Below are 11,559 nucleotides of genomic sequence, written 5' to 3'. Positions count from 1 at the left end.
TTTTTTTCTCATGAATAATAAGATAAAATAACATTCAAAAAAAAAAAATTTAGTGAATCCAAAATTGGGTTACAACAACGACTCCAATAAAAATCTTTATTTCCTCCAATCAAGAAAAAAAACTTATTTTTTTGTTAATAAAAATCTTTATTTCCTCCAATCAAGAATAAAAACTTATTTTTTTGTTAAAAAAAAAAGAGTGTAGCCGTCGTCTGACGTCATGTAGCAACATCTAGTAAGAACAACAACATAAAGAGTAGTGGCACAAAAAAAAAGAGATTATTTTGAGGTTTGAGCTAGAAAGAAGAAGATGTTTAGAATTGATGTTCAACTATGATCAAGGTATGATGAACTACTTTAGAGTATGTCAATTAGGAGTGATTCCACCTCTTTACATATGGATTGACAAGGTTGTAGTATTCCCGAGATGATAGATAAGCTCCACTCAATTCTTGGAGTTTCAATTAGTGATGATTTTCATGACTTTGTTATGAAATATTTAAGTTTAAGAAGAAAACGACAAATGTGATTTAATATGGGTGGTCTTGGAGAAAAATTGAAATAGTTAAAGCTAATATATGCATGAAGTAAACATGCTTAATTGACATGGTATGATTTTCTTTTCTAAAGTGTTAATTATTTAATATGTTATGCTATTTGACAAGTTTAATAATTTATTTATACATGTTCACATTTACAAAAAAAAATTAAGCTGACAATTTTGAAAAGAATAGTTTTTATTTGTAGAAGTTGATTTCATTTATTATATTATTCAACATTTAAAGTTGTGAGATGTAAGCATATTAATTTCAATTGTTTTTAATTTCTTCATATCTTTATTTAAATGTTGTTGCATTTATAGACTTTTTAAGTGAGTTATTAGACTATTGGTTTGCATGTATTTGTTTTTACTCGGATTATAATTTAAGAGATTAGTTATTGTTCCAAAATAAAATCTATTTTACGGATGTTGTGTTATTACATTGTTTAGCATAATTCTATTTAATTTAACATAAACATGTAATATTTTAGTGAGTATAGCTATTTATTATATACATGTAATACTTTTATTTTTATAAATATTTATTTCAATAATTTAAAATGTATGTCTATTGTGAACATTGGTGGAAATAAATATTATAAAGTGCAATGTTTTAGATGAAAATTTTATGAAGTATTCATATTATGGTGTGTGATTTTAATATAATACCATACTTCAATAAACAGGAAGGTAGCTTTGTATAATAGTAGCTTTGTCACCCAAATAAGATGGATACTAACATAATAAAAAATGAAAAGTGGGACAATAAAGATAAAGACAATCAACCAAAATAAAAAAAATGTATGAAAAGAAAACAATATATAAAAAAGTAAAGGATAACCAAAGACCATAAATGAATGTATATTTGACAAAAGCTGTCAATGAAAGTAATGCATGTGATAGTTTTTAGAGTGTAACCAGCTATACAAGTAAAAATTCCAAAAATATAGGGATAAAGAATCTTGAATAATGAAGACATAACAATAATTTACAAGAAACCACATAAAAGTAACAAGATGTTTGATACAAAAGTAAATCTCTATTTAAATTTGACATCTCATACATGTTAGAACTTGTATAAACAATTATATTGAAAGCAAAACATGTACAAAAGATACATAGATATGCTTATTTTAATAATGTCAACAAACAACTTCAAATTCTTTATACAAGACATCATTTACTTTTTTATATACAAGAAGGATTGCTTATATTATATATTCCAATAAAATAACTATCTTCATAACAAATATCTCAACTACATTTATTACAAGCAAATGACACACCTTCTTGAGCTTGACAGGTTTGTGATAAAGTTATTATTCCCAAGTCTTTGATATTTTTTTTTTTGTTACTGAATGATATTTAATTGAATTTATGTTTTTTTATTAATAACCTATCAATTTCTTTTATTTACTTGTAATTAAAGATATGTATGATTCATGGTTTAACGTTATATTTAACGAAGATTTTGATAATGATTATAATAATGTAATGAATCGCATTGTAGATCACATTAATTATCCTAGTTGCAAAGGTAGTGATGTCTTAGTTGCTGATGCTAAAGATGACATTGATGGAAAAGACAACAATGATGATGATGATGATGATGATGATGATGATAATGATGATGATGAATAATTATTTTTAAGAAGACAGTTTGATATGAATAAATTAATTATACACATGGCTGAAGCTGTAAATATATATTATATTAATTATATGCATAAAAAACCTTGTATGGTTTCATACAATATAGGGATATGTTAATTAAGTAAAGTTTTAATAAGTCATTGAAAACGATATGTTAACATGTTTAATATGTACTATATTATTTTATTAAGTCCATGTAATGATTTAGAAACATATTATGACTTAAAACATTAAAAAAGAATGAGCATTATTGAAAAAGATAACAATGTTTTTATATATAATAGCAGTAGAGACGTCAAATAGAAAAGTGTAGGAGATATTTTAATATTCAGGTAAAACTGTTAGTGTATATATAAAAAAGATTCTTAAGTCATTATGTTTTTTTCTTGTCAAAGTTATAAAATCAGTAGATCCACAATTTACCAACACTCTAAAAGAAAATGCAATGAATCCAAAATATATATTACATTTCAAAGTAATACCATTTTTTTATGTTTAAATGAATATCATTTTTTTTTATTAATGTTTCTAATTACTTGGATGACTTTTTTCCAGATATTATAGCTCGCTTAGATAGTCAATGATTATAGAAGCATTTACATATGTATTTTATATGGGATGAAATTGCAAATAGTTTGGTGAGATATAAAAAGAAAAACATAATATACAAGGATTATTCATTTCATTATGTAATAGTAATTATAAATCTATAATATTTTGCAATCATATATATATATATATGATTGTATGTCATTTTAAGTAATTTCACAATCAAATTTCAATATAAAAAGTATAACTAAACATATGAAATTGTTTTTTTGAAATCACAATTACAAAAGCAACCATAATACTAAACATACTTATGTTGCTTCGACTCTAGATTTATTTTCGACATTGATGTCTATGCACACACAAACCATATCTTTTATATATAATTATTAAACATGACCTCTCTGTTAATAATTTATACAAATTGATCATCAAGTAACTATTAAACTTTTATTTATTTTGATTTTGGCCTTTGATTTTGTCGATTTAAGTTCCTTGAGTGTCACACCTTTAATGATTTGGTTTTTGGTTTGAATTTTTCTAATTAAATTTCTAATTACTTATCAAATTTTTATATTTATATAATTAAACTCCTGATTTGATCAAATTAACTTTTTAAAATTACAATCCAATCCTTGAACTTCAATTCCTTCTAATTAAAGCAGAATTGAATTCAAAAACCAATTTCCTTGAAATCAAACCCTTAATACATTCAATTAAACTTTAAAAAAATTCTAATTGAGCTATTAAACATCAAATATTGAATGTTTCTTTTCAAATTGATTTTTTTTCATGTCAATGAAGCCTTTATAAATCAAACTTGAATTAGCTAATTTTTTAATTTTTGATATTTCAATCCTCCCCAACTAATCTTTGATAATTTTTTAGATATATTCCATGTTCTCCCCCCGTATGCACTTTTTTATATAATTTTTTATATTATATAATTTATATTTTATTTTGTATATCTATATAGGTTTCAAAATGAATAACAACACCATATATGGTGGTTGAGTGAATTTTTATCTTAAACTTTATTTTTCTTAATTGACATGTTCGCACCAATGTTTTGAAGCAACCAAGAAAATTCTATATATCTCTCGATAAGGAATTTATAAATTATCATGTAAACATATTTTACTGAATATATATAAGTACTCACATGAGCTATAGTAGTTATTTGTAATGAAAAAAGAGCTTTTAGATATAACCTACAAACTAAATAATATTATCATATATTATATTTTAAAAAATGTTATAAAATTATATAATATGGTTTAACTAGATAGATTAAAATCTTAAATTAAAATAGTTCTTTAATAAATTCTTAATAATTATTAATATTTATAAAATTAAACTCGTGTTAGGCAAGAAGATTTTGTTCAATTAATTTCATCTTTTTTTTCATTAAATTTAATTCTTACACTTTTTTACCGATCAATATAGTTGCTTCTAAATCAACTAAGTTAACTAAATTACATCAAATTAATTTTTATATAATTTAATTTTAAATTCCAGCTAAGTAAAGAATTGAATATGAATGTTGCAATTGAATTTATTAATATTATCAAATAGTTCTTAATAGATTTTTTTTTCTGTTATTACTATTTTGTTTTTGTTATTCAACATAGTGGTAAAAGTGTAACATTCATAAATCTACAAGTGATTTTTTTGTTGCAAAAACTGACTCGATCTAGCTTCTTTGTCATGAACAACCATAGTTATTTCTCTTGCAAAGCAATAGTGATAAAACTACAAGTTCGTCTTTCATCCTTCCTTCTTTCCCATTTCAATCCCTTTCTTCTCTTCGATCAAGCAAATGGGAGCCAGGCTTGTCTCATTAATTCCAAAACTAAAATCAAAGATAGGTCTACAAGCCTTGTATTAATAATATATAGTTAATGCAGTTAGAGTGATACATAGGACTTATCTAGCGCCACTATCTAGATAAGGACCAAATTATTATTATAAGAAGAGGTCAAGAGAGCTAGTGTGCAATTCAACAAGCAGCCTTCGAGACAAAGCACGATACAAATACTACTTTTGCGGCTTTCATTGCTTGCTTCGTTTTGATTGGTCAAAAAGTTTAGTTGCATGTTTCTATGAGATGTTTTCTTCTTCTTCTTCTTCTTCTTCTTTTTTTTTGTGTGTGTTGTAATCTAATTAACATGAGATTATGAATCTAATTAACTTGCTAAATGTAGGTTTAACAATAGGAGGAAAAGTGATCTACACATTAGCATTCGATGGAGTTCCCCCTGTGTGTGTGTGTATGTATTATTGTCACATCAAATTCGACAAATTTAATGTGGGAAATATGATAGATTTAGGCAGAAAAAAATAGTTTGTGTATGTATTGACTTTGATAGGGGACAACCATGCTAGTTAAAGAAATATCAATGTTGTGCAATTCGATTTGTTCTTCTGCTTAATGTTTGAATTCGTTACTAACTTATGTTTGTTAACTTGGTTCAACCACTTTTTAAATTATTTTTTGTTTGAAAAAAATTAAATTAATTATTTTTTTTTATAATTTTGATATACTAATATTAAAAAATAAAAAATATATTGATGTTTTTTCAATTAGAAAACATTCTTGTAAAAACATCATGCATTGCATTATTAAATAAAATGGTACATCATGCATTGCATTATTAAATAAAATGGTGTGTTCTATCTATGTTATCATTTTTGGTTTGGAGTATATTTAAACCTTGTTTGTTTTTTTATAAAAATTAAATTTTTTTAGTGTTTTTAAATTATTTTAATATATTGATATAATTTTTTTTTTAAAATATTACTTCAATTTTTTTTAAAAATAACTGTAAACATAATATAATATAAACAATCTCTTCATCTATGCCGTCTTGTAGATGTTAATTAACTCTATTAAATTAAAATAATAATAATAATAATAACAACAAAAACAACATTATGATGTTAACACCATGCACTGAATTATGAAATACACAATTGCTAAAATAGAGTTAATTAACGGTTTGTCTTGCATGATAAAAATAGAAAATGGTGTGTTCTATCTATGTTATCATTACAGCTTTGAAGTATATTTAGACCTTATTTATTTTTGGGTTGAAAAGTACTTTTATAATTAAAAAAATAAATTTTTAAATGATTTTTTTAGTTTTTTAAATTGTTTTTATGTATTGATATTAAAAATATTTTTTTAAAAAAAAAATTATTTGTATATTTTTTAAATAATTTTTTTTTAAAAAATAACTAGTATCATAATATAAAATATACACTCCTCAACTCCTGATAAAAAAAGTTTAAAAAAAATATTTAAATATATTTTTAAATAAAAAATAACTATTATCACAGTACAAAATTTATACTCTATCTTTTTTTTTTTTAAATCTTTAGTGGATTCAAATGCCGTACGTACGGAATCTTCCAAATTTCAATCTTGACGTTGGAAGCACCATGCTGTGTTGTGTGAGATGTATGCTGCCAACCTAGAATTGGTCGAATACTATATGGATTCTCTCACATTTCAGTACATCATAGGACGACTCAACCTTCTGTTCTAAGTTATTAGCTCTGTAGATTAGACGTCATGTCTAATAATGTTGTTTGAAATTCGGAATTCATAATATTTTTTTTCAATATATAATAGATAACTAGAAGCAGAAAACGTGCGCGCCCGCCTTGTCTACCAGCAGCCCCCCCTTTTTTTTTTTTTTTTCTTAAAAGGTAACAGGCAAGATTCGAATACTACTGGCATATCTCTCTTTGCTTCAACCACCAGTTCAAAGCCTTGAAATCCTAGTCTATATATATATATATATAGAGAGAGAGAGAGAGACTCAAATCTTGCCTGTTACCTTTCGGAATTCATATTAATACATATATCCATGTCAGATATTTAGCTATTTTTATCCATTTTTTCATCTATTCGAAATGTTCTAAGTATATATCCATACTGTTAAGTTTAGATTTTCTGTACAAAAGGTATAATACCAAATGCTGAATTATACAAATGCTCTTATAATATTTGTTGAGATTCTAAGTAGTGGTTGAGGGTTTAAGAAGGCACTAACGAGGGTAGTTTTATCTAGAATATATGATGGTGACTGGTTATTTATAATATTTTTTTAAAGAAATTTCTAGAAAGTGCATTAATTTTCAACATATAACTTTGATGACAATGTGCGATGTCAACCATGGACAGCTGTAAAGTTCGAACAAGATATTTGGATAAAATCCGGCAAGTATACCTTGGCAAGTGGTCGTTAATGAGCACAGTTCAGGCGGTATTTCCAAGATTCACACTCCTATAAATGACCGAATTCGAATAATTTCTGACCTTAAACTTAGCGATGTCTTCAGATGCCCTTCAATGGCTAACCCTGGTGGTTATCATATGGCTTCAGTCTGTCAATGGAACAAACACAACCTTTCCAGCTTACTCCCCACAGCTCAAAGAACTCCTCTCCATGTCTCAAGTTCAGCTAAACAACCTTTCGTTTGCCTCGGATGCTGGGAAACTACTTGGTTTCTTGTCTGGCATGGCTGCTCTATACCTTCCACTATGGCTAGTTCTCTTCATTGGTTCCACTCTTGGTTTCGTTGGTTATGGTTTGCAATATCTCTTCATAACACACCAAATTTCTTCTCTTTCTTATGCCCATATTTTCCTGCTCACTGTTTTGGCAGGAAATAGTATTTGCTGGATCAACACCGTTTGTTATGTTGTTATCATCCAAAACTTCCCTTCTGATCGCCAAGTTTCTGTAGGACTAACCACTAGCTATCAAGGATTAAGTGCTAAAATCTACACGGTACTTGTTGATGCCTTGTTCTCTTCTCCTGATAAAAGAGCAGGAGCCTATCTTCTTCTCAACTCCATATCACCTTTAGTAGTTTGTGTGCTGGCTGCACCGTTTGTTAGGGATGTTAATGTTGGAAAAAGCGAGAACATGAAAGCTGGGTTCATAGCCATGTTCTTGATAACTATAGCCACAGGAATCTATGCTGTTATCAGCAGTTTGGGATCCTTACCAAGTAGTCTACCTCCATTAGGCAATGTAATTGGTATCTCAGTGTTCCTGTTAGCCCCACTTGCAATTCCCATTGCAGAGACAATCAGAGAAGTACTGTCGTTAAATGAAGAGATCATGAATGTTTATATAGAGAAGAACGGTGGTGATGATCGCGTTGAGAGAATAGAGAGTGGGATTGCAGAGGGCGATGATCATAGAAGGGAAAATGAGGTGGGTGTGAAAGAGGAAATTGGGGTGATGTTGATGTTAAAAAGAGTTGATTTTTGGTTGTATTTCTTCGTGTATTTCTCTGGTGCAACACTTGGTCTAGTTTATTCGAACAACTTGGGACAAATAGCTGAGTCTCGTGGGTTCTCAGGGACGTCTTCTCTAGTTTCTTTATGTTCCTCGTTTGGGTTCTTTGGCCGTCTCATGCCATCTTTATTGGACTTCTTTTTGTCAAGGTACGTAATTCAACCTATAATTTCTCTGTTCTAAGTTCTGTTTGACATTACAAAATTTCATCCTGTTCTTTTCTAAAATCATAAAGGGCATATATTTATTAATTCAGTGCTATATGCCTCCCCTTGGTGCATGCAAACCAAGAATTTCCATGTGTTTTCCGGTGATTAAAGGCTTCATTTCAATTTTTGTTCAGGAGTAGGTATAATTTGATATTAAGACCTGCGGCTTGTATAGCAGCATTAATGGCCCCAATGGCAGGAGCTTTCTTCTTACTTCTCAACACAACAAGCATCTCCCTCTACATCAGCACTGCTATCATATGTGCTTGTACCGGGGCAATCACTTCCATTTCTGTCTCAACAACAACTGAGCTTTTCGGCACTAGGAATTTCAGTGTCAACCATAATGTTGTGGTTGCCAATATCCCACTAGGGTCCTTCATTTTTGGCTACTCCGCAGCAGTTAATTATCACAGGGAAGGTGGTGGAGATGGCAAGTGCATGGGGATGCAATGCTACAGGAACACTTTCATCATCTGGGGTTCCCTTTGTCTGTTTGGCACCTTCCTAGCTGTAGTCCTGTATGCTCGCTTGCGAAAGTTCTACTCGCATAGATAGATTAATTTATAAGAAATGGAATTGACCCGAATTGAGTACATGTGGATCAAAGTTGTCTGATTCATATATGTTGACATGATGACGAATGTATTTACTAGTTGTATCATCTATAATTAATTTTCTAAACCTGAAGATGTTAGTTGACCAACCACAACATTATTATATATTAATTATTATCTATTTTGTAATTTAATTGGTTTGATCACGTTAACTAAGTGATGGTAAATGATACCATTTCTTCTTGTAAATGATAAGTTTTTTTTTGTTATTATTAATTTTGTTTGATAATTTAGATTAATTCTGTACAAAAACTAAACTGAAAAACTCAAATAAAACCGAAACTCCTATCCCATATATGTTTATTGTGTTAGTTACTTGACGAATATGTTGCTCAATGACCTGGGGAAAGTTTAGCTTGCTGCCTAATTTTTTGCTAGGGATGTTTAGATAGTTGAAAACATGATGAAGAGATTATTTTATTTTTTCTTTCACTTTCAAAGAGTCTCCATGAAAGAAAAATCTGTGTTTTTTTTCTAAGTTATACACTGTATCTGATGGTCAGCAGATATTATGATTAGCTAACGACCAATTGTACTTAAGCTTTAAAGTTAGTATTTAGAAGATTTTTTTTTAATACACTATAGATACAAGAAATTCATTCTTAAGACTTTTTGAAAAAAAAAGAAAAGTCTACAGAAGTTCTCTTGATTGCGAAATTTAAAAAGTCCTATTTATTTTATGCCCTAAGTTTCCTTATTGTTTATTTGTTGGTGTTTTTTTTTTGGGTATAGTCTAATCGAAGCTATTTGTTTTTTTATTTTAAAAATATTTTTTTTGAAAAAATATTTTTTAATTTTTTTGTTTCAAATTATTTTTTGTGAATTTTCATATTATTTTGATATATTGATATTAAAAGTAAATTTTAAAAAATAATTATTTTAATATATTTTTAAATAAAATATATTTTAAAAATCAATCACTATCATAATATTAAACATGCTTTTAGAATGCTTGAAATAATATTATCTTTAACGAAAAAGAAACAAAATGGGATGTTGTGTATTATTTCATTTTTCATATGACTTGCAATTTTAGTGGAATATAATAATGAGATTTTTTGTTATACTATTAGTTGAATTAAAGAAAAAAAATCATGCAACCATGACACTTGAAAGGTGAATTCAATGATATTTTCATTGTATGCAATTTGTTTTCTGTGTTTTTTGAGCATTTTCATAGAAAGAATAGCCATGCTTAGGATAACTTAACTAAACCAGAAGTTTTTAGAAAAGATAATTTAGTTGTATGGTGATATTTTTTTTGTTATTATTATTTAGAGATTTTTTAAGTATGATTATAACAATAAGTTTTCTAATTGATATGAGATTTTCTATTATCTTTTCTTTAATTAAATTATATTTTTATTGGCTATAACAATTGATTTATAAAACTCTACGTATCTCATAAAAAATATAATCTGGTTATTAAATTCACTAAAATAAAATTAATTTTGTAATGATTTTCAACTGTGACATTTTGAGAAAATGTCGTCTCATATGTATACTGGCATAAATTGTTTGGTGCTCCGAGAGGGTAGGGCTAGGATTAAAATAAATTATAAACTTATTGGGAGTTTACCGACATAAAATGTTTCCAAATGCCATAAATTAAGAGTGTCTCTCTCTTCATCACAATTCCTAATTGCGCCAGATGTAGCGATTGCTCAAAATGGCAAGTCATGTCATGAAGGTTCCTCGTCCTTCAATCGATTTTTTGATTCTACTCTTTCTATGCTGACTCCTAGGCCTTTACACCACAGCCCAGATCGCCTCTATCCCTCGAAAATTGTCGATGATATGGTTGCTACTGACTCCATCCATTCGTCAAACCAACATGTTTTTTTTTTTTTAATTTACATGATTATCCGAACCAGTATATATCATAATTAATTTTATAATTTATTAAATATAAACATATCATGATTAATTTGTAAAGTTAAGGGTGATAAACATACATAATAAAATTTGAATCCAAATAATAATAAAAAATCTCTCTCATTACTAAACTAACAACTATAATAATACTTGATGCATCCGAAAGGTTTAAAAATAATAAAAACAACAAAACCATAGAAAAATTTAAGTTTTAATTCTTATTGATAAAAGATAACTCATTTCAAAATCCAAATACAAAATAAAAAATTAAATGACATGATCAAATCAATCACATGCTAAACAAGACATAAAATAACTTGAAATCTAAAATTATTGTCAGGATAAAGAGGAGAAATAATTACAAAAGTGTATGAATGGGGCGTTTGGCTTTGATGTGAAATTTTTTTTCATCAAAAATTATTTTTTTTATCATTTTAATATATGTTATTAAAAATAAATTAATATATATATATATATATATATATATTTTCAAACAAAAAACATCTTAAAAATAATTTTTTTCACACTTTAAAACACCTTAAAAATATTGTATAATGCAACACGGCCCACTAAACTCTAGTGATTAGGTTTAAGCTTGCAAATTAATAGTTAAACTAAAAATATTCAATAAGAAGAAGGCTATCTAATTAAAACACAACCTTTTTTTGATGCATTAAACCCACAATGTATCTAAAGTCATCTAATCCATAAAATAATTAGAGATTTTAGTTATAGGTTAAACAATTTAATCCAAATTTATCTAACTCAATTTAAAACAATAATATTATAAGATTTTTTTT

General features: G+C 27.4%; 1 protein-coding gene across 2 annotated transcripts; it reads left to right on the top strand.

The window, feature by feature from the left end:
- The first annotated feature begins 7,071 nt into the window (after positions 1–7,071).
- On the top strand, positions 7,072–8,970 carry LOC105137685 (uncharacterized). Of its 2 annotated transcripts, none has more exons than XM_011043516.1 (2): positions 7,072–8,207; positions 8,408–8,970. In XM_011043516.1, exons 1-2 carry the CDS (start codon positions 7,081–7,083, stop codon positions 8,823–8,825), a joined length of 1,545 nt encoding a protein of 514 aa, XP_011041818.1. In that variant the 5' UTR covers positions 7,072–7,080; the 3' UTR covers positions 8,826–8,970. The 2 variants fall into 2 exon arrangements, with proteins under 2 accessions (XP_011041818.1, XP_011041817.1); XM_011043515.1 differs by having other exon boundaries at positions 8,402–8,970.
- Positions 8,971–11,559: the final 2,589 nt, after the last annotated feature.

The sequence above is a fragment of the Populus euphratica genome, unplaced genomic scaffold (assembly GCF_000495115.2).
Source record: "Populus euphratica unplaced genomic scaffold, PopEup_1.0 scaffold69.1, whole genome shotgun sequence".
Lineage (NCBI taxonomy): Eukaryota > Viridiplantae > Streptophyta > Magnoliopsida > Malpighiales > Salicaceae > Populus > Populus euphratica.
This window is presented reverse-complemented; position numbering and strand designations above follow the sequence as displayed.

Excerpts from the sequence above, each read along its gene's own strand:
- LOC105137685 (XM_011043515.1), top strand. The coding sequence starts at position 7,081 with ATGTCTTCAGATGCCCTTCAATGGCTAACCCTGGTGGTTATCATATGG. Across the intron at positions 8,208-8,401 it reads TTGGACTTCTTTTTGTCAAG|GAGTAGGTATAATTTGATAT; the intron begins GTACGTAATTCA and ends ATTTTTGTTCAG.